This window comes from Eretmochelys imbricata, chromosome 10 (assembly GCF_965152235.1).
Source record: "Eretmochelys imbricata isolate rEreImb1 chromosome 10, rEreImb1.hap1, whole genome shotgun sequence".
In the NCBI taxonomy this organism is placed as follows: Eukaryota; Metazoa; Chordata; order Testudines; family Cheloniidae; genus Eretmochelys; species Eretmochelys imbricata.
In genome coordinates this window covers 66,280,654-66,308,473 of record NC_135581.1, presented here as the reverse complement: position 1 = coordinate 66,308,473, position 27,820 = coordinate 66,280,654, and the positions used below count along the sequence as shown (strand labels likewise).

The following is a 27,820-nucleotide window of genomic DNA, read 5'->3' as shown; positions in this document are numbered from 1 at the left end:
AACGACAGGGCTCTCCCGCAAAGGCATTTCCCCGATCGCTCACCACGTCCCGCTCTGGAAAAGTGACAGACCGTGAGTCCTTCCCCCTGTGCCCCACGCGGCTGCAGGTTTCGCCTGGTCTCCGCAACCACCCAGCCCCATGTGGCTGGCACCTGGTCCTGACTCCTCCTGGATGCGATTCCTCCCCCCAGGCCAGCCCACCCGCTCCCTCTGATCCCACCCCCGCTCGGGGCCAGGGAGGAGGGAGCGGCTGGGCCCGCCCCTGCCCAGCCGGGAGGCGAGCGGCGGGCTAAGCGCCGCGCCGCGTTCCCCCAGCGCAGCTCCGTGCGCTCCGAGTCCCTTGCGCTGAGCACTGGCCGGGCAGGGTCATGTTCTCCGGCTTCTACACCGCGCTGGCGGGGCTGCTGCTCCTGCCGCTGCTGCTGCGCCTCGCCTGCCCCTACTTCTTCGGCGACCTGCGCTTCTTCCTCACGATGGCCTGGATGTCGCAGCGGGTGCGCAGCTACTCGGCGCGGACGCCGCCGCGCACCATCCTGGAGGTGTTCAGGCAGCGGGCGCGCCGGACACCCCGCAAGCCCCTGGTGCTGTTCAGGGAGGAGGTGCACACCTACGGGCAGGTGGACAAGCGGAGCAGCCAGGTGGCCCGGGCGCTGCGCCAGCACGCCGGGCTGCAGCAAGGGGACTGCCTGGCGCTCTTCCTGGGCAACGAGCCTGCCTACCTCTGGATCTGGCTGGGCTTGGCCAAGCTGGGCTGCGCCATGGCCTGCCTCAACTGCAACATCAGGGCCAAGTCCTTGCTGCACTGCTTCCAGTGCAGCGGAGCCAAGGTGCTGCTGGCAGCCCCAGGTGAGACCCGCCAGCGGGCAGGCAGGCAGGCTGCTCAGCCCGGAGCTGCTCAGGGTGCGGGGATAGGGAAAGTGGCTGCCCCCGGCTGCCCATCCACGTGGGCCCACACCTGCTGCCTGGGCTTCTGCTGCTCATCGACATCTGCTCAGGGGGGAGAGCTCACCTGCCCTGCAGCCCTCTGAGGCAGGAAAGTGGGACACGCCCCGGGACTGGGGATGGGGGTAGCCCAGAATATGAGAGTTCCCCAGGGGTGGGGATGGGGGTAGCCTGGAATCTGAGACAGTCCCCACATTGTTGGGGGTAGCCCAGAATGTGGGCCAGTCCCCCTGGGACCCAGAATGTGGGATAGTCCCCAGGGGATGAGGATGGCCCGGAATATGGGACAGTCCCCAGGAGATGAAGGTAGCCTGGAGTGTGGGACAGTCCCTCTGGGGATGGGTAGCCCAGGATGTGGGACAGTCCCCAGGGGGTGGGGAGCGGGTTGAGGAGGAGCGTTCTTCCTTTAACATGTACAATAACCTCTGCTACAACTTCATTGTCAAGACTTCACCTCTCCAGTGTCAGTAATTTGGAACAAATAAACAGTGAGGAAACTGCAGCTTGGTGCAGGACAGAGGTAACTGGGTCAAAAGTCAGTGAACATAGTAAATGGAGTCTTATTGTAAGGTCTTTCGGATGCTCTGTCTCAACTCAACTCCCACAGCTTTGGTGAGGCATGGCAAGGGAGATGCCTTGCCCAGAATTTTTTCCCCCAGGGAGGGAGGCGGGGTTCTGCCCATATTTAGCCCATGCAGAAGAGCAAGATGCAGTCTGTAAGGCCCTAGTCCTACCAATGCACATGATTAGCTTTGCACATGAATAGCCCTATCAGCATCAAGTTTGGGGCCTTAAACCTTAATCCTGAAATTGACTGTGTCTAGGTGGTCCCCTGTGCCTTCATTGAGCCCCACTGACTTAATGGGGCTCCAGGTGGGCAAAGGAGGATCAGCCCAGATGAAATAGGTTGTAGGATCTGTGCCATAGTGCTGAAGGTTTTTGTCAAAGAGCCAGGCAGTCAAAGATGTAGCATTTAAACATCCAGGTGCTTTTTGGGGTAAGCAAAGGATGCATCAAGTCAGGTGTAAGAATGTAACATACCTTCTGTAAGTAACTACATGGGGAACAAATATTTAATAATGGGCTCTTCACTTTAGCAGAGAAAGGCATAACACACCACCCAAGAGCTGGAAGTTGAAGCTAGACAAATTCAGACTGAAAATAAGGTGTAAGTTTTTGATGGTGAGAGTAATAAATCATTGGAACAATTTACAAAGGGTGGATTCTCTGTAACTGACCATTTTAAAATCAAGATTGGATATTTTTCTGAAAGATCTGCTCTAGGAATTATTTTGGGGAAGTTCTATGGCCTGTGTGAGACAGGAGGTCAGAGTAGATGACCACAATGGTCCCTTCTGGCCTTAGAATGGATGAATGTTCCCAAATGATTTGCAATATATTTTCATTTCCAATTTATATAGTAAGGGGAAATCTCCAGAAAGAGAGAGTTTACTTAGGTATCAGGTGTTTTATATATCTATATATAAAGATAGAGTATCTGCATTAATATTTGCAGGGTCAAGGCCATTTCTATGCAGATGTTTAAATGCTCCTAAATTTTATTAACTCAAAAACAAATCTTTCCAAGCCTAACACAGGAACTATACCTCAGTGAGAATGAATTCCATGCTACATTTGAACTTTCAAAATTAATCAATTTATCTGCTTATCAGCATGGAAAAAAGCTAGTGTTTAGGACAGGAAAATGTACTTTTCCAAAAAGTGTTCAGCTCTGGGAAAAGACCAAACCAAGGAGGTTTCAGCCCAAAATGAGATTTTTTTTTTTAAGCTGAGTGGTTGAAAATAATGGCTTATTAATGACATAATTTCCCCAATCTTAGCTGTAGTAGTCACTACTAGCAGCTGTTAAAATAATATAAGGAGAGGACAAAAAAAAAAAAAAAAAAGATTTCCCCTCTGTTAAACATTTACTTTGTCACCCCGATCTGAGTTTCGACCTTTACTCTGCATTTCTGTGCTATCCTTGGTCAAAGGTAAATCTCTTCTGATCACAGCTATATCATGATCACAACTGTATCATGATCACAACTGATATTTACTTGCATGGATATTTTGAATAGGTTTCTGCAAAGGAATATGCTGATTCAATTATAAACAGGAGTAGAGTGTATTGTATTTACGTCTGTTTGGTGCCAGACCATGGCTCATTAGATCTAAAGGTGGAGAAAGGGGGGTCAGGTGCCTCTGCAGAACATTCCACTCCCTGCCACCCAACCCAATTCTCCATGCAGTCCAGGGTCTGTGTAGAAGGAGGGGGTGGAGTGAGAGTGGGCAGGAACAGGAGGGGCAGGCCACCTGAATGCACATCATTCTCCCTTCCAGTCCTGCAGAAGATGTCCAAAAATGTTAATACAGCCTGAAGCCATATTAACCATTTTTAGTTCCCCTGCCTGAACCCTAGAGGAGGCTACGGAGGGTCGGGGGGATCCTTGGCATTGGGTTATGTTGGCAGGGAGCCAGGGGTGTTGGTAGGAGCCAGAGTAGCAACAGAGGTCTGGGGTCTCCACACAGATGGCCTGCAACCTTCCAGCTTTGGGGGTAGCTTTTCTGGGAGGGGAAACTGCAAACTGCAAACTTTTACAGTCTGAGCCTTGTCTTGGTATATTTATAAATACCATTCCCAAGAACATCGACAGGCAACTACCCTAGAAATATTGGTTCCAATAATAGCAATACCAGTTGCTAAATTCAAAGTGAATGGCAGAGCTGTTTGTTTTGGGATACAGCAGGTTGGGTTGCTGAATCCAACAGTAGGTTGCATATTAGGAACAGTTCCGACTCTTTTGATGGCATTTCCACAAAAGAAAAATGCACACAGCCAGCTCTTGCAGCATTTCATGACTTGGGGAAGGGATTGATATAAATTAAATGAAAGGACTCTTGCAAATTACATGAATATCTAAAAAATGGCATGTGCAAGAATTCAGTCCTTTGAGTGAAGAGAAAGTCCCTGGGATATTGAGTCAGTCTCCTACAGCGAATACTGGCTCTTTTCTATCGGCACTACATAAACCAGCTACCTCTTACAAGTAATCTCTCACTTTTGGTTTTAGTGATATAAAAGTTAAAGCGCTACGTAAGTTAACTGTAGACATTAAATTGGACAGCGTGTCAGGGTTTTGTTCAGACATAAAAAAAAATATTTCATGCTATAAAACATACTACAAATGTGGGGCCAGATTCTCAGCTGGGGTAAGTCAATGTAGCTCCATAGAAATCAGCACAGCTTCTTCCCCCTGATCCTGGTGCTGGCTTTACACTCAGCACTGATTAGGGCAGCCCTCAAGACAGCCACTGAAGTCAATGGATCTATGACAGATTATGCCAGCTGAGAATCTGGTTTGTGTCTCTCTACACATCAGCAAATTTGATAGCATGTGCCTGGGGCCAAATTTTCCTCCCCTTGCTCTCATAAAACTCCAGTTGATTTGACTTCAGTGGGAGCGTTTATGTGAGTAAATCAACCCAATGTGTCCCTGGATGTGAATGTTCCCTGGCTTGATTTGTGTGTGAGTTTTACAGTTTGATTCCCATAAATTATTCTTTCTACAACATGAGTCTGTGATTCCTTCTCCACCCTGCTTCAAGCTGTTTTGAGAATGGAAACCTGAAGCAGTAGCTGTTTGAATGAAATTGGTGATGAGGGTCCATGTTAAATTATCTGAACGTGCTAGTTGAAAGGGGAATTGTCACACCTGTGATTTGAAAGGTCTTTTTGTTTGCTTTGCAGCGTGCTTGTCAGATTCCACCCAACATTATGAAAATGTAGACTCTCTTTTCTGTTTTCACGCGTATAGCCATTCGCTGTTTAAAGGAGGACTTTGAGTTGCAAGAAACCAGCCAAGACGCTGGTGCCTATACCAGCCAAAGCAGATAATCTTATTTTTCTAATAGAGCAAGTGAGCAAGTAAACGTCGTGCTGTACATGAAGAGAGCCTGTGCATTGTCATTTCTCACACTGGACCCTTTTTATTGTAAATGTCTACTTTTTTTTTCTTTGGCATCCAGGCTCACTGTGGATGAAATTCACCTTTGTACAAAGGATGGGTGGGACGTAAGTGGTACATAGGCTGGTGTGGGAACTCTGCACAGGAGTGTATTTCCCTCGAAGAGGGAAATTCATCACCCTTCAGTGTCCATTTTGTCCATCCCCTAGCTAGCACAAAGTGGCCACAAAGAGGCTATAAGGGTCCCTAGGGAACACCCTCAGCATGAGTCCTATTCAGCAGACACAGAGCTGGCTGGGCCAGCTATATATTCCTCCCCCAGCCCAGGGATCATGTTCCTGGTGGCTGCAGGCAGGAGGAAGTGTGTCTAGGGCATTCCTACTCCCTGGTTCTTGCAAGGCCCATACCTCTCAAAGGTGAGCTAACCTGTACTGATGATTGAGTCAGCCCCAGGATCAGGGAGGCACAAAGTGCTTTTCCTCAGGCCTGGTCTACACCTAAAATTGAGACTGCCCAAGTTACGTTGGTCAGGGCTGTGAAAAATGTCATGCCCTGTGCACCGTCATTAGGTTGACCTAACCCTCACTGGAGTAGCGGCTCTCAGGCAGGTGGATTATCTACATCAAGGGAAAACCAACTTCTGTTGATGTAGAAAGCTTCTATACTACAGCACCATGCAGCACAGCTGCGGCAGTGTAGCTGTCCCTGTAGCCACTGTAGAGTAGCCATGGCCTCACTCCTTTCATTAGACGCTGAACCGACATAGGCATGACGCACTCCTGAGTCCAGTTAAATTCAAAATCTCCCAAGGCAAAACTTGGGACACAAATTTGGCCATGCAAAATTTTCTTAGAATTATTTTCTATTTTCTTTGCTCCATAAGAATTCAAAGCAGCTGTTGAAGAAATATTGCCAGCCCTGAAAGAAGAAAACGTCAGAGTCTTCTACCTAAGCAGGACATCCGACACAAAAGGGGTTGACAGCTTCATTGACAAATTGGAAGTGGTTTCAGATGAGCCTATTCCACACTCTTGGAGATCAAATGTCACTTCTAAAACTCCTGCCATGTATATTTATACCTCTGGGACTACAGGTAATGTAAATGGGGTTATCTGAGAAACATCCCAGCGACGGAGGGGAAGAAATGATTAGAGTGAGATTTTAATTTTCCTTTTTTCTGCTTAGCAATTCTTACAAGCCATTTTCAAAATCCCATTTCTGTCTGAAAATATTTCACCTGCTACTGTTACAAGGAAACCCAAGAGCTCTGGAAATGAAAGAGATTAGAGACAAATGTTTTTTTCCTTTTCTTTGGGCACTGGAAAACACTTTGTGTACCGTCAGGTTCCCTTGTGTGTGTGGATCATCTAACACATCAATGGGGGGAGAAGAACATTTGGAAAAAAAATAGACAGATGTGACTGTCCAATCTCCAAAATCGGCCGGGGAGGGGGGGGGCTCAGAGATCGGTACAGCCCTAGAGGCTATTTTTAACCACTTTTTGGTTTCATTGACTAGATCACAAGGTGATGAGGCCCATTAACTATCGCAAGCACTTTTGGAAGTAAACGTCTTCCAAGGTGTATGTGAATCAAATTGTATCTTAAATGAATCAAACTGTACCATATTTTACTATAGTTGACTCTATGCTTTCTTTCCCATACAGTGCCACTCCCCCATCAGCGTGACCTACTCTGGCATTCCTGTATATTTTGCATCCTGGTGCTACCATGCCCCATTGATTAGCATTGTCCCCCCAAGTTTCTGTGATACCTATCATATCAAAATCTTCACTCAATAGCAGGCCTTCAGGTTAAGCCATCTTAGTATTTGGACTTCTAGCAATTGTATACAAACACTTATAAAACTTGTCAATATTTAGTTGTATACCTTCATGTGCTGTAAATAAACAGGACTCTTTTTCATTTGACTCTTTTGTTTCTATCTGTACTTTATCAACTTCTAGCCTCTGACAGTTATGAGGCTATAGAGTAGGGGGTGGCAGCCTTTCAGAAGTGGGGTACCGCATCTTCATTTATTCACTCTAATTTAAGGTTTCGCGTGCCAGTCATACATTTTAACGTTTTTAGAAGGTCTCTTTCTAAAAGTCTTTAATATAGAACTAAACTATTGTTGTATGTAAAGTAAATAAGATTTTTAAAATGTTTAAGAAGCTTCATTTAAAATTAAATTAAAATGCAGAGCCCCCCAGACTGGTGGCCAGGACCCGGGCAGTGTGAGGGCCACTGAAAATCAGCTTGCGTGCCGCCTTTGGCGTGCATGCCATAGGTTGCCTACCCCTGATTGAGTATCCCCTTCAATAACTCCTCCGCTAAGGGATGTCCCTGTCCAAACCACCTTGGTCATTAGGTGTACCAATCATATGAAAGAGCACACCTTTTCTATTGTCTTTACACAGGTCTTCCAAAGGCTGCAGTGATTACCCACGAACGCATGCTGTTAGGTTGTAATTTGTTCATTGCAAGTGGCGTGACCTCTGAGGACATTGTGTATAATGCCCTGCCACTGTATCACAGTGCTGCCCTCCTGGTTGGAGTTCATGGATGCATCATGCAAGGTACAGTGCACCTTACAGAGTAAATGAGTTACTGTGCATATGGGAAGAAACAGCAAAATTCATACCCGGAGCCAGCTCTCCAGCCCTACATGGCAGCGTCACAGTTTCAGGGTTAACTGCACCTTTGACTCCACTCCTGGTCTCCTTTGAAGGCACCCACTTAGAAGCTTCAGTCTTCTTAGCCCTCACCACTTTTGGATGGAGACCTGCATCATCCTCCCTCCAGACTGGGGGTTTACACTTGCAGTCCTTCCGCACTTCATTGAGATTTCCCCGGAATGACCAGGATCCAGCCTCTGTGGTTAACCTTTCTCCAGGGGCTACAAGCGTGTATATTAGTTACCGACCAGCCCTCACAAAGCAAAATATACTTGTTAGGGCAAAAGCATTACAGGGAAAGCATAAAAAATAATAAAAATTCCTATCCACAGGCCAAAAGCTAGTCTTATGTGGCCTTTGTAAGCCAAAGTCTTTCCAACCCTTCTGCAAGGGCTGGGTCCCCCGCTGGACAGAAGGTCTTGTCTGTTTGCTGTATCAAAAAGAAAGCCCTTCAGACTCAGTCTTTTTATACCAAAAGCACTTTTCTTTGTCTGCTGGTCTCTGGAACACTCAGTTTGAAACAGTACAGGCAAACCTCCCTAGAGGTAGTACCTCTCTGCAGGTGTTTACAGCCTGAGTGAGTTGCTATAATTGTAATCACACACACACATCCTGTTTTTAGTTCCTGGAAGAGCACTGGTAACCCTCCCGCCTGGAGTTGCATACAGTCTCTGGCCCACAGTGAGACAGAAACCACTGATCAACTTCATACAATGTGATTCCCCGCCCCTCACAAAGATACTGCATGCACCTGCAATGTCTGTCACAGGCAGCTCCTCCTGTGCAGCACAACCACCGGGGTTACATGGTGCAGAGTGCCACAAAGTTCATCCGCTATGAATACTCCCATACTTTCTGATGGACAGCATTAAAGGATACAGCTACTTCCTGGCCATGGATTGTACCTGACTTTATTTTAGGAAAGGGTCACACACTTTTAACATGAAGTTATATAATCTGTCATCCTGCAAATTTCCTGTACTCATCACTGAAACTACTAAGCAAATTGTACCATTTTCTCAAAATCTATTTATTATAGCCCAGTTCTATTATTTCCCCCTTCTTCTTCTTTGTGTAGGTGCAACCTTAGCTCTACGCTCCAAATTTTCAGCCAGCCAGTTTTGGGTTGACTGCAGGAAATACAACGTAACAGTCATCCAGTATATTGGGGAGGTGCTTCGGTATTTATGCAACGTGCCAAAGGTAATTTCTTCTATGCACCAGAGTTTTTTGAAAACTGATTATAAGTATTGTCTGGATTACCTGTGTAATACTTCTAATATTTTCGTGGACTATAATGAGCCTCAGATGTTCCACAGATTAACCCAGGGGCCAGATTCTCTGTTCCACCAAGTTCATTTTGCACTGTCTAATGGTACATCAGCATGGGGGATGGGGGCGGGGGAAGAACCCCCTGGCAGTGAATCTAAGGCTATGTCTACACTAGCACTTTTGTCAAGATAATGTACGTCGCTCAGGGACATGAAAAAAACACCGGTCTGAGCAACATAAATTACACCGACAGATGCGCCGGTGTGGACAGCACTGTCGGAGGGAGACACTCTCCCGCTACCGCCGCTCGTTGGAGTTGGTGTAAGTGTGTCAATGGGAGTGCTGACATGGAGCAACTACACGAGCATTGGTACAGCTGTGCCACTGTAAGCTTGCTAGTGTAGACATGGTGTTAGAGTCCAGGTTAGCTCACTTGGGCTTGTGCTATAGGACTAAAAATAGCAGTGTAGACATTCGGGAGCAGACTGGAGCCCAGGCTCTGAAACCTGGCGAAGGGGGTGGATCTCAAAGCCTGAGCTCCAGCCCAAGCGGGAATGTCTACCCTGATGTTTTTAGCCCTGTAGCGTAAGCTCAAGTCATTTGACCCAGGCTCTGAGACTCACTGCCCTGGTGGTTTTTCTTTGCAGTGTAGACATACTGAGTGTGCAGAGATTGCAACTGGGGAATTCCTCCAGCATTAAGACGGCTTATTCCTGTGCAATAAGCCTCCCCACAACATAGGAGGAAGAAGGGAGGAGCATTGGGAAGGGGAAAGAAGAGTACGGGGCACGTTGGAGCAAAGCCGTAGTTTCTTTGTTAAAAGCTGTTGCCTAGTTTCAGAATCAAGTCCCAGTTAATGAATCTGTGTTCTTGGAGGTCTTAGCCAAAGAATTCCCATTACTGATAATGCAATATATTTATTTTATTTTAATATTGAGAGGCGAAGAACCCCTTAAGTGAATATCTGCTTATATGGACTGACTCATTTTCCCATTGCCTACTTTACTGCTCACACTTTACAATGTATTCTCCCATTAGTGCAAAGGACATATGAATCTGTTTTGACATTAGCAAGTATGTAACATGCTCTCCATATTGTGAAGACTCAATTTATAAAACAAAAAGTATTAAAGTGAAAAGCAGATGGGCCTTGGTTTAATATTTTACCCATCCACATTTTCAATATTTTTTAAATTATTTTTTTAAAATAATGACTATTTAGGTGTAATATATTATTTTACATCTTTTTAGATAGCTCTTTCCACCCGAGGAACTAAAAGCACTTTGCACAGAATTTTACAGATACAGAATCAGGACAAGATCCTTGACCCAAGGAGTTTCCAGTTTAATTTAGATTAACATGAAATGTCTTTCAAACTAAGCACCAGTGACTTAAAGTGGGCATTTCTTTTGCACAATCTTGACAAAGAGTACTAGAATATGAACACGTCATCACTAGGCTCTCAGCTTCATATGCCATAACAATGAACAGAGAAAGTGCACACCTGCTATAATCTAGCTAGCTGCAGACCAAACACGAAAGGTCCCATGGGGAAATCAAGGAGCTGGTCATTTAACATTTGGACGTGGCTAGAATCAGTTTTCAGCAGGCAAGAGACAGGAGGATGTAAGCCTGCCCCACTCCACTTCAGTAGAACCCATGGAGCTGGAGCAACAGATACAAGCTGAGCTAGAGAAAAAGTGTACTCTGAATCTATTTCTGCAGGCAGTAAACTTGCCAGAATGTGCGTCTAACATCCAGCCGCCCAGCCATTCATAAATAGTCATGACCATTCTGTCAGGATTTGTTAACACAATAAATACTTAAAACCACTGCAAGGATCCTCCTTCCCAAGAACTCCTGATTGAGCTAGCATTGGTTCTGAGAGTTATCTATTTTAGTGAACAAGTGGCTAACTCTTCCCCACTCCATGCCTTCATATGTTTTATGTACAAGTTACTTCTCTGGTTGCAACATGGGGTTTGCTCTTAACGTAAATAGGTTCGTTTATAGTTGCTCGTAGTTCATGGTATTTTATCCTTTGGCAATCATGCCCCGTTTAATCATAGACTACAAAGGAATCACAAGCCATACTGAGTTTAACCAAGGTCTCAAGGACTCGGACAGCTGGTGTCAGCTTTGCCGCCTGATTACAGGTCAGTTGCGAATGCCTAGAGGGGCGAAGGTCCTCAGTAATGTTAGCAGCACAGGGAAAAACAGCTGAACTGCTAACTGACATGTTAATGAAAGTACTGGGAGTCTTACAGAAACTGAGAAACTTGCAAGGCTGACATTGAAGCCAAGGGAAAGAATTATACTCATGAAAATGATAGGGCAGTGTAATTGAGTGGCGTTTCGTGGGGGAAGCAGGCTTTCCCATGGGCGTTCCTCGGTAATAGTCACAGTTTATATATGAAGATCAGGCTTTAAAAGAAAACCGACACACAGCTTTGCTTTAATTATTTAACACAGGATTTATCATCGCCCCAAGCACATAGGATTCAGCAACTTTGGAGACAGCATTTCCATACAAGCAGGGCCTACAGGCTTCTCTAATATGTGGTGCTGGGGCCCATAGGTACACCATGTTAAGTGGATGAGCCTCTCCCAGAAAGCTGCAATTAAGACCTTAGAGAGAGCATGCAAGAGCCTGACTTGGCAGAAGCTCTTATTTGTACTGCGCTAGTGCCGAGAGGTCCCGGTCTCATTGCACTAGGCACTGTACAAACGTAAAGTGACTGTCCCTGCCTCGGAGAGCTGGCAGCCTAAGTAAGTTATACCTGGCTGTAAATTACCCTCTGCCTTAATTTGCACCCTCCCATGGATTCTCCATCACTGGAAATTTTAAAATCAAGATTGGATATTTTTTGAAAAGATTTGATCTGGGAATTATTTTGGGGAAGGTCTGTATTATACAGGAGGTCTGACTAGATTATCACAATGGTCCCTTCTGGCCTTGGACTCCATAGCCAACAAATGGAAAAGAATGAATGAGATAGAGCGACTTCAGGACCCTGAAAGAGGAAGGACAGACTGCTGGTCTGGAGCTAACCAACAAACTGTCCCCAGTGAAACATTTCAAAATGGAAACACGTTTGGTCTCAAAGCCCTACAAGTCCCCAATCAAGCAGTATAAGAAAAAACCTCCCAGGACACATGAACATATTGCACAGGCCTCTATAACACGCAAGTTACTGTCAACCCAGAAAGACTTTGGAAAAACTGAACTCTACCATACAGGATCAGGGCACAAGTGTGCAGAACTTCAGCAGACAGTCTGGGTTGTTTTGTATGCTGCTTGACTCTGCTCAGACATTTTAATGGCAAATCTTTCAGTAAATCAAAGAAGAAAATCAATCAGAACTACTGATTTGGATTACTGAACTGACCTTCCAAGCCTGGACCAAGTGTGTAGAAAAGTAACAATAACCCAGAAGCTACATAACTGAAGTCCAGAACAGTATCATGTGCTGGAATAATCAAAAAATAAAAGCAAACTATAATTAGAGTATTTGCATATTCAAAACTTGCAGCCTCATTTCCATGGCAGTTTCTTGTCCTTTTTGTTGTGAACATCTAACAATGTAAATGGATCCAAACTGCTGTCTCATTGGTCCAGATTCCTCCCTGGAGTAACTCTCTTGTCTTTAATGGGCTTGCCCCAGGGAGAGATTTGGCTCATTGTCTCTGTAACTAGATAGACAGACAGCAGCATAGACAGCAGCATGAACTTAGACGCCTGATTACGAACATTTAAATGACAAGAAATTGCTTAACCATTTCACTGCTGGCAGTTGAGTGAGAAACATTCAGCTAATGCAACATTTCCCAAACTTCTGAAAGTTGAAGCTTCAGGAAAATAAAACTAATTGTGGTCACCTTCACCCTCTCCATGCTATCAGGGCAGCCTAGGGAAACTGGCAGTAACACTGTCACGGTTCTACATACTTCCCTTCCCCGCCTGGCTAGCCCTGCACACACTATACTTTGAGATGCATTGAGCTAATGTATCCATCCAGTCCAGCTGGACATTCCTGTTTCTGGCTGATGTCCCACTGGAGTTAGGGTTCTTGAGAAAATGCAAACATTCTATCAAGCAGAATTTCATTTGCTCAGATCACTGAGATGCCAGCTGCTGCCTGGGAAAAATTAGGATTGAAGTGTAGGTATAACAGGGTAGCTGTCCCCTTAAATGAAATCGAGTCCAGCTCTCCTGTTCCACTCCAGGGGCACCCTAGTTTGGTGTCATGAGGAGGGTGGGGCTGCCTCTTGGAGTTATAAATGAGAGACAGCCCAAAGGCTAGAGAGAGTCCAGAACCCAGTCCTGAGAGAGGGAGAGTTCGTAACCCACGGGAGAGAGAGAGACAGAGTGCGCTCAGAAGAAGAGCTGAGCTGGGTTGAGAGCATCAGGGAGGGGATACCCAGGAAGAAGGGAGTGATAAAGAGTTCCCTCATGAGGAATAAAGCAAGAGCAGGCTGGTGAAAGCAGAAGGCAGGAAGGCAAACTTCCCCAGGCCAGAGAGGTATGGCTAGAGAGGGCTGAAGGCTGAGAACAGCAGACAGAAATGCCTGTTGGCTCTCTGAGCTGTAAAGCTGAAGCCAGAGGGCCAGAGAGGGCTGAGGGGTGAGCCTGCTTATATCTCCAGGCAAGAGCTGGAACCATACCTTCAGGGCGGAGAAGCACGCCAGCTAGAGGGGCTGGGGTGGGGCAAAGTGAGAGATGCTGAGGTGTGGTGAGAAAAGACAGATCTGTACCTGAAAGGTGTGGTGTGGTGTGGGGAGAGATGTCAGAGCTGTAGATGGTGTGTTGATGGCATGTTGGGACTTGAAATGTGAATGTACTGTGTGGACTGTGCTGGAGAAATCTGAATTGTGGCTGTGGGACCTTTTGTAATAAACTAACCCTGCAAAAGGCTATTTATACTCTGAAAACTTATGTGGAGTTATGGGGGACTCTGGAAGAAGGGGGGAAATGAGATATGTGCACTGGACACCAGAAGAGGGAAATCGAGACAGAGGGCCACTTTCTGGAACACCATAAGGCCATGAGGGGGTGATGGAGGCAGCCATCCTGTGATAGTGAGTTTACAATAGAATTTGGGCCAGTAGCAACAGTGAAAGCAGTCCAGGTTAATAAGCCAACATGTATTTTTAAAAAAACCTCTCCCCTTGGGCCTTGAAATGCTATTGGGTATTAAGTTACACAACTATGAGGAGCAAATTCTCCTCAGAAATTAGAAGATCTGGAAGAGCAATGTCCCCAGATTTTGTCAAAATTCCCAGCGTACTATTGCTCCCGTCCATTGTTTCCGAAAGCCCATTAGAATTGCTTGTGTATTATAGACTATACGTACAGCCAAATTCGGTTGTCTTTTATTGCTGGGATGTAAGTAAATAAATAAGAACAATTCGTGTAAGCAACCAGATGAACTATCACCCTTTTCTTTGTCATCTCCATATTTGCTGTGTGAAGAGCACATGTATGGCAGCATATTAAAAAATGAGAGGAAAATATTCTCATTTTAACAGGCTCAGTTCTGCAGTCCTCACACAGGCTAATGTATTGCCTAGGTAAAGACTTCAATGCCGAGACAGCTTTTTTTTCCCCCCTTGAATGTCATTTTGAAGTGTAGGGAATTTGAAAATCTGTCCATTTTTACCTCCTAAATCATTGACAGCACTAAGGGTGGAATTCAACCCATGCAGAGGGTCACTACAAGTCTTGTGCACAAAACAGGCTTACGTGGAACATAAAGCGGGGCATAGGTTTCATGCTGACCCGCTGCAGGTGGTGAATTTCACCCTCAGGAGCCAGCCCTGCCCCCTGATTTTGCCACTGACTTCAGCTGAAGACAGATATTCAGCCTGATGCTGCTCCAACATTCCTTCTCCTGTCTCCAATATTAGACAATGTAAGTATCAGGCCATCTATCCATCTCATAACTGCACATGTAGCTGTAAAGATGTGTACACCTGTTATACTTCAAAATGTGCTTTATATTTGCAGACTGATGTCTTCTTTAAACTTGTTCATTTTTCTCAACCTAATCATTAACCTACGTCTGTTGGGTTTTCATGTCTAGAAAGACAGCGATGGTGATCACAGAGTAAGGATTGCCATAGGCAATGGGTTAAGGGCTGATGTTTGGAGGGAATTCGTCAGAAGATTTGGAGACATCCGTATATTGGAGTTCTATGCTGCAACCGAGGGAAATGTTGGGTTTTTTAACTACACTGGAAAAGTCGGTGCCGTGGGGAGAGTAAACTACTTCCATAAGGTAAGCAAAATAACATCAGTGCTGGCATTCTGTCCTTCAGGGGTGAAGTTCAACTCATTGCCAAGGGCTCACATGGGCCCTCCACATCATTTAAGCCCTAAGAGGCAAATGCATAGCCCAGTGCTCAGCTGAACGTTGGGCAGATATACCCAGGGAAGGGTTCCTTGCACTCCCCAACTTTAGTTTATCCCTGTCCCATGCTAGACTGATGTCACCCTAACTGCTGCCATCTCACTAAGAGTATGTCTACATTGCAATAAAACACCTGTGGCTGGCCTGGGTCAGCTGACTTGGGCTTGCAGGGCTCAGGCTGCAGGACTATAAAATTGCAGTGTAAGTGCTTGGACTCGGGCTGGAGCCTGGGCTCTTGGACCCCACGAGCGGGGAGAGGTCCCAGAGGCTGGACTCTAGCCTGAGCCTGAATCCAAACATCTTCACTGCAGTTTTATAGCCCCACAGCCTGAGCCCTGGAAGCCCAAGTCAGCTGACCTGGGCCAGCGACAGGTGTTTTATTGCAATGGGAGCCCCATACAGCTGCCAGATTTTCAGACAAAAGAGCATTTGGGCACTGAACATATGGCAGAAATATTATGAAGTTAGCACCTTTTAAAGCAATACTTCAATACATAGAATATATTGAAAATTCAATTCAGATATTCACGTGTATGTATATTTTGTAAATTTTCACTAGAAAATTATACGCTATGAGCTGATTAGATACGACGTAGAGAAAGATGAACCAGTCCGAGATGAAAATGGATATTGCATAAGAGTTCCCAAAGGTACCAATGTTTACTCCTTAAAAGAATAAATCACAAAGAAATTTAATTCTTTAAAATCACAAATTAACCTTTCTAAGCCCATTTTAATGGGAAAGGCCATTTAGGACAGTTGTTGGGTAATCTCTAGTTTTTAAACACAAACAAGAAAATTTGTTGCTACGGGAATGAGATCTGGTATGCAGCTTTAAGGAAAGACAAGGGATAATGCCAGATCAAATAAATATTACATGTTGTTTTAATAATTCTATCTGCCTTCAGTATGTTTGCAGTCTCTTTTAGTTGAGGGTGCTTTTACCTTTGATCTAATATAATCTTTTCATAGTATGGACCTTGGCCTTCAACTTGAGCCATCTTGTTTTTGTCTGATAAATTTACTTAACCTGCCACCAAAAGAAGCATTTTCAAAATTATTATGTAGTAAAATCTGTGGTTTTAATGGATCATGCAACTATGAAAGTGAGGCAACTACTTTGATACTTTACGTGTGTTAGGCATTTTCACATGGAGGATGACTTTATAACTGGAATGTACAATTCTAAGTTCAAACTGAACGCTCCATACAGCTGTTGATTTCACATACAGGATTCAGGCAATTATATTTTTTTCAGCTCCATCTCCCTGTCGGTCCTTTTCAATCTCACACATGGAGCTGCTCAAAAATTCAATGCTGCGGCCAGATTCTCCTTTCATTTACACCAACGCAACTCCACTGAAGTCAGCAGAATTGCACTGATCTATCTGAGAGCGGGATTTGGCCTCTGGACTACAAAAATGCCAGATACATATTTGTGTGAGGGAGGAATTTGAGAAGGCTGGGAGGTGGAGCAGAAATGCATGCTCCCACTGTACGTATGGGGGCAGCTCCCCCACCAGTGTAAATTGGCATATGCCACTGAAGTCAATGGGGCAATGACAATTTACACTAGCTGAGGACCTGCCTCATGGTGTGTCTCCTTCTCCCCCCTCCAACCACAACACCGTATCACGGACTGGCAGGAAGGAGAAAGTGCACATGCCTGGTATTGTGTGTAAATGTTCACATCAGGGGAGGTTGGGGTTTTAGCCGTTGAGTTGGGGGATGTGTCTGGCATTTGGTTATGAACGATTATAAGGTGCTATAGAAACAAACTCCTTATCCATAAAATGGATAAACATGAAATCTCCACCAAATCCCAAGCCAGAGGGCAGGATAGAGAAGGCTGCCAAGTGTGCAGCTGCAGTTTATTTTGTACACAGTATGGGTAACATTCGCCCCAGAGCACAGCACCTGCACAAGGCCCTATCTTCCTGCTGATCGTGGGTGAATTTCACCTTGCATATCGACACAGGTACAATACTACCTCCTTCCAAACGTCACACTCCCACCCCTCAGCACAAGTCACTCCATAACTATAGCTTCTCCTGGTCTAGAGAGCAACGTACCGTAGCTGGGGATGCGCTAAGCAGTTTTTTTAATGCATTCTGCATTCACAGTGCGTGGGCTGAGTCCTTATATGCATTCTCCCCTCACAACCGGTTCTTTGTGCTGCTTGTGGGATAGCTGAGAGGTGAACAATCCCTGAAGCACCCAGTACAGCATGGAAGTAACCTGGCTTGTAGGGAAGTGGAATACAAGAAGCCCGCTTCAGAGGATGCTCATGGAGTAATCCTGCTTATCCCCAGGTGGGTCAAGCCCTATGTAGGCTGAGATTTTCAAAGCTGCCTAGGGAATCTAGACACCCAGTTTCAATGAATTTTAATGGAAATTGGGCATCCAAAGTCTTAAGAGGCTTTGCATATCTCAGCCTAAATCTTCAATGACTCTGTGCTCCTGTCCGCTAGCCGTACAGAGTGGTAGTATCATAAAACTTGTAATATCCGCTCTATTTGTGAGAGCCCATGGTATTGAAAGGATGAGCCTGAGCCCTTAACCTAGAGTTATATGGCTAATTTTAAGGGCAGGTGATTATGAAAGAAGCCTAAAATGATTCTATGACATCTACAAACATCATCACTACTATTATATCATTTAAAATCATGTATATAGTGTCATTACATGGTGGTTTGCAAACACATGACAAGACATTTTTTTCCCTTCATAGGTGAAGCGGGGCTGTTGATCTGCAAAATCACACAATTTTCTCCTTTTAGTGGCTATGCAGGAGCAAAAAGCCAGACAGAGAAGAAAAAACTAACAAACGTCTTCCAGAAAGGGGATTTATATTTTAATAGTGGTGACCTTTTAATGGTTGACCAGGACAATTTCATCTACTTTCATGACAGAGTCGGAGATACATTCCGGTTAGTTTATTAAGATACTTAAGACTGAAGAAAATGTTAATTCAGTCTCAGTTCCTTCTGACTCCTTGTCCAGCATCTCTCAATGATTGATGAAGGGCACTCACTTGTCTCACTTCAAGGTGAGAAAAATGAGGACCCTACATCACTTACTTCCTTTTCCTGAAGCTCAAATGAGGATTCCAGACACTGCCTGAGTTATCTGTTGCATCTTTCTCAAAAACCTGCCTCCAGAAAGGGAGATTAGATGCAAGCTGCTAATTGGCAAGATTGCCAAAAGGTTTTCTGAGCTACATAATAGCTTCTTTAAGGAAAACTGGTACTCTGCCTTCCTAAAATTTGTGTAGGGAGTCTCTACCTACAACAAGCTTAATGAGTTCTAAGTGCCTTCACCATCTAGAAAGGACATGGGTCCAGCTCACAGATTGTAGCTGGAGCTTCCCCAACATGTCCAGCAATTTGGAACTCAAGCCTTCAACAGGCCCTGTTGTGTCAACATGGAGGCAGACAGCTCCATTTGGATTCAAGAGATTTCATCCTCAAAGTAACATAAAAATCTCGACAGTGAGCCTCATGTCTACTATCAGGTAGGGGCAGCTCAGCTTGACCATGCTGTTCACCACCAGCACCAGGAATGGTTCTATAGCATGATACCGCCCAGGTGCCATGGTGGAGGTAAAATATCTTTCCTTCACCACCTGCATAACCACAGCAGAAGACTTCAAAATATCTGTATGTTTCAATCTGTTGGACTCAGCCTGGGACTCCCCTCTCTCGCTGTAAGCCACCAAGACCCAAAATAATAGAGCTAGGGAGAGGGTGTTTAGGGCCCACAATATTGACAGTTGAGAAAACAAAATCAGAAGGCGAAACACTGGGTTACCGGTAGAACAAGAGTCCTTCCTTGAACTCTCTGGAACCTTACAGGTTCCACGTACCCCAACAGGTAGGGCATTAAAACAGGTCCCTCATGCCAATAGGAATGTGCACCCTGATCCCAAAGTGAAAGTGCAATGGTAAGCCTATGACAAAGTTGTTGTTGATCAGAAATGATGAAACCTGCTCACTACTGTATGTTTTCCAGATGGAAAGGGGAAAACGTGGCTACTACTGAAGTTGCAGATATTTTCGGATTGATCGACTTTGTCCAAGAAGTTAATGTGTATGGAGTGCCTGTGCCAGGTATAAATGAATCATTTGAAAATCTGGTAATGCAAGATCTTTTTATACACAGAATACCATAATTTCATCACGTACTAAGTGAACTGTACAAAAAGGCTCTCTCTTTTGGCTTCTCTATTCTTCGTGTGCTGCATCTGGTAAACTCAGTCATTTAAGAATGTACAATGTCTATTAGCTGCTGAGCCTTAGCAAAATCTTCCTTTTTAGTCTAGTATTGGGCAAGGGATGTTAAGAGGAAAGTAGGAGTGGATTTGAGATTTAGAAACCACATTAGAAGATAACTAGCCATTACGTTTTATAGCAGGGATTGGCAACCTTTGGCACATGGCCTGCCAGGGTAAGCTCTCTGGCGGGCCGAGCTCGTTTGTTTACCTGCTGCGTCTGCAGGTTCGGTCGATCACGGTTCGCCGCTCCAGGCCAATGTGGGCTGCAGGAAGTGGCTCAGGCCGCAGGATGTGCTGGCTGCCGCTTCCTGTACTACCCATTGGCCTGGAGTGGCAAACTGCGGCAAGTGGGAGCCGCAATCAGCCGAACCTGCAGACGCAGCAAGTAAACAAACCGGCCCAGCCCGCCAGCAGGCTTACCCTGGTGGGCCACGTGCCAAAGGTTGCCGATCCTTGTTTTATAGCTATCAGATGTGCACTTACTATAGAATGAGAGAGGGAAAATACTGTGAAGAGAGATTTTGGGGAAAAGGAAGAAGAAAGTAGTTTGGGAAATTGGGTTTCCTCCCACCTCTCTTCAATGAGCTGAATCCCCAAAAGCAGTTCTAATCACATGTACAGTCTCTTTTGTACCACATGCACAATTTTCTACTCCCCAGATAATTGGGTGGTCCTCAGAACATTAAATAAAGTCCCTCACCCCCATTTAATCTGTATCATGACAATTATCATTATGTAATTTGAAGAGCACTGACATAGGGTCAGATTATCAGGTGTGGCAGATTAACCTTAGTTGACCCAAGGGGTCAGAGTATGTAGCGTTACACCACCTTTCTGTCTCCTTTATCTTGGAGCTGCCAGGGGCCCAAATGTCCCCCTGAGCAACTTAGAGCAGCCCCAAGGCTATTCTAATTTGTTCCTGTGGCTGACAGATCCCAAGAGCCACTCCACAGACCAGGATCATTGGAGCACACTGCATTCCATCAAATGCCCCCTATGCCTCAGAGGGTGAAGAGTGGCTGAGGATCTGGCCCAGCGTGCTTGCCGCTGTACAGGGCACAGATGAAGATGCTGTCCCTACCCATATGGGTTTGTAATCTAATAACTGAGTAGAATAGAAACTTTTCAGATACCCTCATATGCCATGCAATGTCGCTTACCTGATTTGCACACCTCTCCCCGTATGTCAGGTCTTGTTGCAAAAAGCTTATGATGGCAGATCCCAGCATGATCCATGTTGGGGGATCACAATGAAACTTTGGGCGACCCTAAAGCAAACAAAGAGAAGGTCAGTTTAGAATCAGTTACATGGTGAATGTTCTCTAACTTGTCTTACATTTACTGCTTGCAGTTTTTGTGCTTCTGCAAAGGGGTGGGGGTAGCCTTAGGCTTGGGTCCATATTTGCTTTTGGTGATATATAAAGGAAGCACAAAAAGGTTTTTCAGAAAGAGCTTTTTTTCCTGCTTTGAAATTCAGCCTAGAATATGTTATGATGTGTGTAGCTTCAATGGCTAATTAATGCTTTGGAATTAGGAAGTCTTTGGTAAAGATGTCACACCCCCATCTATTTCTTGAAAGTGTGAGAACTCCCAATACAGTCTCTGACACATCCAGTAATTCCTCTGGCCAAAACAGGGCTCACCATAGTGGACATTCCTGATGTTTCCAAGATTAAAAACAAAAAACAACAGCAAAACCCCTTAGCCCAACCACCACTGTTTCAGGCCATCTGTGTTTATCCAAAAGAAACCATAAAAGGACAAAGAACCAAGATTTCTTTGCATATCACCATTAACAACTAAAGCAAAATTAGGGGTTCTCTCTTTAAATCATTACCTTTGTTTGCACCTGCCTTTGAGATAGAGATAAACACACAATTGCCATGGGAGAGATTGCACAAGCCAGGTAACCATGTGAATAGTCCAGAGTTCCTTAGCCTCTTCTCAGATTACATTGTAGGAGATGAGGGAAGTATAGCCTAACTCCCACTGGACTTGTAAAACCAGCTAGAAGAGGTGTTCATATCCAATTACTGACTGGCCTCACAGGAAAGCAATAATAATTGTTCAAAACAGTTCTCTTCTTACCACAGCATTATACAGTTGTTGATTTTTTGCACGTAAACTTGTTTTTATATGGTACAAATAATGTTTCTATTTCAGTCTCTTAATGCACCTGGAGTTAACCACACAAAATAAAATACACAAGTTCAGGGAAGAGATAACTAATCCAGTGTGTTCGGATGCAAAAATATAAAGCTCCAAACCAGATCTTTCACTAACACTAGAAAACAAATCTGAATGCCAGGTGGCTTCTTTGAGCAGGTGATCTGGAAAGAGGAAGAGAAACATGCTTATGATGGTGGCTATAGGGGAACTATATGCCCATTGCTCTCAGTAAACTCCCATCTTTTTCTTTTGCTCTGCACTGCCTTTAGCTGCCAGTTTCCCTGTTTGTCTGCATAATGGGACCTCTGCACAGCACTATGTCAAGCATTAACATGACTGCCGGCTGCAATGCCTTTTGTGGGGATATTAGCTCTGTCTTCATGTGGCTCCATTTGTTTGTGGAAATGTCTTTTTCCTTTTTACAGTGCTGCAAAGCCACTACAGAAAACCATATCATAGGTGTGTGCTCGGTGGTGGTGGTGGTATTTATGGGACTGTAGTATTGCGAGGGCTGGCATGTGTTTGTGTTCCTGGGTGATAGAAATACCATGAAAAGACCAGCTCCTTACGCAGTTTTGTCCCCTGCCTCCAATCAATATCTCAGGCAAGAAAACACCAAGAATGTAACAGATAAATGCAAAGTAATGCAAATTGGAAAACATAAACCTAACTATACATATACAATGATGGGGTCTAAATTAGCTGTTACCACTCAAGGAAGAGATCTTGGAGTCATTGTGGACAGTTCTCTGAAAACATCCATTCAATGTGCAGCGACAGTTCAAAAAGCGAACAGAATGTTGGGAGTCATCAAGAAAGGGAGAGATAATAAGACATAAAATATCATATTGCCTCTCTATAAATCCATGGTATGCCCACACCTTGAATACTGCGTGCAGATGTGGTTGCCCCATCTCAAAAAAGATACATTGGAATTGGAGAAGATTCAGAAAATGGCAACAAAAATGATTAGGGGTATAGAACAGCTTCCGTATGAGGAGAGAGTAATAAAACTGGGACTTTTCAGCTTGGAAAAGAGGTGACTAAGGGGGTATATGATAGAGGTCTATAAAATCATGAGTGCTGTGGAGAAAGTAAATAAGGAAGTGTTATTTACTCCTTTTCATAATACAAGAACAAGGGGCCACCAAATGAAATTAATAGGTAGCAGGTTTAAAACAAACACAAGAAAGTATTTTTTCCACACAACGCGCTGTCAACCTCTGGAACTCCTTGCCAGAGAGTGTTGTGAAGACCAATACTATAACAGGGTTCAAAAGGGAGCTAGATAGATTCATGGAAGATAGGTCCATCAATGGCTATTAGCCAGGATGGGCAGGAATGGTGTCCCTAGCCTCTGTTTGCCAGAAGCTGGGATTGGGTGACAGGGCATGGATCATTTGATGATAACCTGTCTGTTCATTCCCTTTGGGGCACCTGCCATTGGCCCCTGTCAGAGGACAGGATACTGGGCTTGATGGACCTTTGGTCTGACCCAGTATAGCCGTTCTTATACAAATACCCAGTTATTTGGATTCCTGCAGAACTCAAATGCACAGCCCTGTTGGATGGTGATGAATGAGGAGAGACTGGATTTTATTCCTCTCCATCCTCACCCTCAGATGGATGAGTTTGAGCAAAAATCCAGAAGGAATGTCCAGAATTACAGTATTTCTTGTTGACAGCCGCTAGACACCAGATAGTCCCATGCTCTTTTGTCTCTTTTTCATTTGTGGATTAGCTTGCTATTTATCAGCAACTTGCAGAACTGAATCATGTTTAAAGTGACACTTTGCTTAAATTTTATCTTGCAAAGTAATTAATGAATTATGGGCCATATTTACCCTTGGTTACCCTGGTGTAAATCTAGACATTGATTTACACTGGTGTAGCAGATAGTAGAATAGGGTCCTAAATTCCTTTTTAAACAATAAGGGCCAGATTTTAGAGTGTTTGGCACTCTTGGTTGACACCAGACTTTGAAAAGGTCTCAGCTCCCACTTTGGGATCCAATAGAAGGCAGATTTTCAAAAACATTCATCACCCAGCAGTTCCCATTGTGATGCTTATGGTCAGATTGTCAAAGGAACTCAGTACCTGACGTGCTGAATTATTTTAAAAATCTGGACACATGTTTTGGTGCTTAAATGGGAATTGAATTCTCTTGACAAAGGCTGGCTCTAAATACCTATTAACAACAAAATAGGATTTGAGGGAAAGATTCAGCTGTGGAAAAAATAGGTTAGTATGAAATCCAAAAAGAATCAGGTGTGAAACCAGTGTAACTCTCACGCAATTTGGCCTAAACTCTACAGGATAATGTAAACACGGACTTTTGTGGTAGTTGCAGGTGTCAGGACCTGCCAGAGTTTGGCCTACTGTAAGCAGTGCATGAGAAAATCAGGTCTAGCAGGTTCTCTATTCTTTTAGGGATTAAAATTAATTCCATAATGCCCCTGTTTGAAAATCCATTTAGTCACAAAATGACTGTAGGAATTTATTTAAAAATATTAGGTCTGATGTTCTCCTATTGAAACCATTCTGTCCCCTCCTTCCCTGTCCTAGTTGTTAAAGTATTTGCTGTATATTAAATATCCTGAGTGATTTTTTTGAAGGGCTAGGGAGCAGGCTATTGAAGGGTTGCAGAGAAGAAAGGCAAGGAAGTCCCAGCTCCTGACTGTATCTGAACAGAAGTCTTGCTGGATGGGGGCAGAAAAACACTGGAGATTTGTGGATCTGTAACAGTTCCACTTTAAAATACATTGTGTACATTCCTGAACCATTTATGCCAGAAATACCAGACCTGATGACCATAATGGCCATATTGGGTCAGACCATTCGTCCATCTAGCCCAGTATCCTGTCTTCAGACAATGACCAATGCCAGGTGCCCCAGAGGGAAAGAACAGAACAGTCAATCATCAAGTGAGCCAACCCCTGTTGCCCATTCCCAACTTCTGGCAAACAGAGGATGGATGGATTTAAATGAGACCTGCTCCATGCTCAGTTGCGTGGTCCTTTTTTTCAGCAATTTACAGTAGAGTTCATATTTCTGCTCCTTAGGGATCAAATTCACCCCTGTGCATAAAACCCACATGAAGCTCTCTGCACAACTTAACCCCAGTGTTAAAAGTCAAGTTCTGAGATTTCACTCAGTCCCAGCCGAGTGCAATTTCTGCCTAAGGGTTAAAGTGGTGTGGGGGATCCTGCACAGGGTTGGGTTTTACCTAGGGTGACCAGATGTCCCGTTTTTAAAGGTAGAGTCCTGTTTTGGGGGACTTTTTCTTGTATAGGCGCCTGTTACCCCCCACCTCCTGTCCCTTTTTCCCCACAGTTGCTATCTGGTCACTCTAGTTTTATCTCAGTCCTATAAATGTATTGTTCCCATCATTAGAGATCTTTAAATAATGAAATCGCTGAGAAACACAAGTGTTGGCATTTATACAACAGGACTTTAGATATCAACCATTATTTTTGCCTATAACTGTTCCTCTAGGTCATGAAGGCAGAATAGGAATGGCATCCATTCGACTAAAGGAGGGCTGTGAATTTAATGGGGAGCAGATATACAGACACGTTGTAGACTACCTGCCGAATTATGCAAGACCTCGCTTTGTAAGGATTCAGGTAAGGCAGCCTTACTACATGTCTCCTGCCTCACTGCAAAAAAGAGGGCACTAGTCTGTCTTCTCCCTTGTTTCCATGAGGATTGCAGTTACTTATAATTATGCTGGCAGCACTCTAGGGTCCTCTTTCTTCCCTCGCTTACACTTGTTTTACACCACGGAGAGAGGAGAATCAGGCCCATGATGTTTCCATTCTGCCTGGAACCAGAAAGCTGGGTGAGCCTATGAAAATGCAGGATGCCTGTCATGTGTCTGAATGTATCATGCATGTCCCTATGAACTAGAAAGATCTCTCGGTGGAAATATACAGACTTCCTCTTACATACCCTTAACACAGCGAAGGGAGCCAAGTTTCAAACTTAAGCTGTGCTGGTAGGCAAACTGCTCTTGCAGACATAGGGCTCCACCCACCTGGAGCACTCTGCAGGCTAGGGGCCCTGCCACTTCTAGATTTCAATACACTGATGAACAAACAACCTCAGCCCTCCTTGTCTATATTATTCATGTTGAAATATAATGTTTAAGCTAAACTGAGGAAGCCAATCCTGAGGGCAATTTGATTGTATGTATCTATTTATTACAAATAAAAGAATTTTCCTCTCAAGAAGACCATGTACTTACTGGGATGGTTCATCAGAAGAAACACAGAGATATTAACATCCCAAACTATTTAATCCAGCCTCTGTCTTTGGGTAGCTATGCAAATAATCACATGAGACAAACTATACTGTGCTTTGCCATCCACAACACAACCCCCGGAGACTTACGTAACCTCCTGTAGAGATTTCCCTCTCCTTCCTTTTCTGAGCAAAATCCTGCCCTTTTCACACCCCACTTCTCTTAAACTCAGAACAGGGTCCAACTGGTCCTAACTGCACCAGGCCTCATTGGGAAGCCAGCGGATTTGTTTTAGCTTCCCCGCTCTCCAGGAAGGATTCCCTTGGAGCCAACCTTTTGTTGGCTTCACTCTGGTTCCTGGAGGCCACTTTGTGCTGCAGCCCAGATGGTTAAGATCTTGGGATGGGGGATGTTATGGCTGCAAGGCACCCTTTATGGTCTGAAAGAAGCTATAGACCCCATCATACCATTTGTTTAATAGACATTAGTAAGGCCCTGATTCAGCAAAGCATTTAAGCACATGCTTAAATTTAAAGCTTAACTTTAAGCACATGCATAAGTGCTTTGCTAGATCAGGCCCTGAAGCAATTGTCTCTCATTATGTTACAAATGGAACATGCATGAGTATGCTCATAGGAGTCTCGTTGCTGAAGGCCATAGAGATCTGTTCAGGATGGGGGGCAGTGCAGAAGGCCTTATGTGGCATTTGGCTGCTGTGGCCCCACGCATTTCCAAGGTCCAGAACCAGGATTATGTCCCACATGCTGAAACCTGCAGAAATAATTCTTGGGTAAATTTAGGTACTTATTCATTTTGTTAGCTTGTCTCTGACTCCTAGCTATGAGGCTACAGAGCTGCATCAAATCTGAGTCCCACATCTCAAATATATTAATTGTCTACACCACTGGAGATAGGATTTACATTTTTCTTCATATTTCAGAGGGGTAGCCGTTTTAGTCTGTACTAACAAATTTGTTAGTCTCTAAGGTGCCACAAGTCCTCCTCATTCATTTTTCTTCATGTAGCTATTGCACTTGGAGAAAATGCAAGACAGTTTTCTTCTGAATGGTTTGACTTTTCCAGCTTTAAAGATAGTACCCACTGTTAGTTGCTTGTCAATGTTAGAGAATCCTTTTTGTTTTTTCTAGGATGCTATTGAGATCACAGCAACTTTTAAACACCGTAAAGTGCAATTAATGGAGGAGGGCTTCAACCCAGCAGTCATCAGGGATGGCCTGTATTTCCTGGATGACAAAGAAAAGACGTACATGCCGATGACGCAGGACATTTATAATGCTATAAATAACAATAGCCTAAAACTGTAAGTGTGTCCAAAAAAATCACTGTTCTAGAATATTCAGTTTTCAAAACACATTATTGAGTCCAAAAAGCCATTTTGGGGAGTTATCAATGTTATCAAGTGCCTGTATCCAAAATTCTGTGTGATGGAGATGTTTTAATAGTGACAGTAGCTACATAAAACTACTGTTCTTTCTCCCTGTGGTCTGTGTGTTAACCTTCACACTTCCCAGCTTCACTCAGGACACACAACAACTCTGCCTCCACTTACCTCTCAGCCTGGCTGCTCCTTCCTCTTCCCCTCTCGAACCCAGCACTGTTCACTCCCGTCACCATATTGCTCCCTGCCTCCACTGGTTCTTCTGTGCCTTTCTCACACTGGCCCCTGTGCCTGGAACAGCCTCCATGACCCAGTGGCACCATCATTCCTGTTCTTGTGCGTAATCTTGTGCTCAAAGGCTTTCCTGAGTTAGGGCCTCAAAATGGGACAGGAGAGAAAATTCAGAATTAGCAAGGCACATACACAGCTTATTAGGCAAATCACAATCAACTTGTGCTCTGACTTG

General features: G+C 44.5%; 1 protein-coding gene across 2 annotated transcripts; it reads left to right on the top strand.

Moving 5' to 3' along the window:
- Positions 1–368: 368 nt before the first annotated feature.
- SLC27A2 (solute carrier family 27 member 2) lies at positions 369–27,280 on the top strand. Of its 2 annotated transcripts, XM_077828381.1 has the most exons (10): positions 369–846; positions 5,794–6,003; positions 7,330–7,488; positions 8,666–8,790; positions 14,944–15,138; positions 15,830–15,920; positions 18,002–18,200; positions 19,282–19,379; positions 25,208–25,338; positions 27,104–27,280. In XM_077828381.1, exons 1-10 carry the CDS (start codon positions 369–371, stop codon positions 27,278–27,280), a joined length of 1,863 nt encoding a protein of 620 aa, XP_077684507.1. The 2 variants fall into 2 exon arrangements, with proteins under 2 accessions (XP_077684507.1, XP_077684508.1); XM_077828382.1 differs by lacking the exon at positions 7,330–7,488.
- The last annotated feature ends 540 nt before the right edge of the window (positions 27,281–27,820 follow it).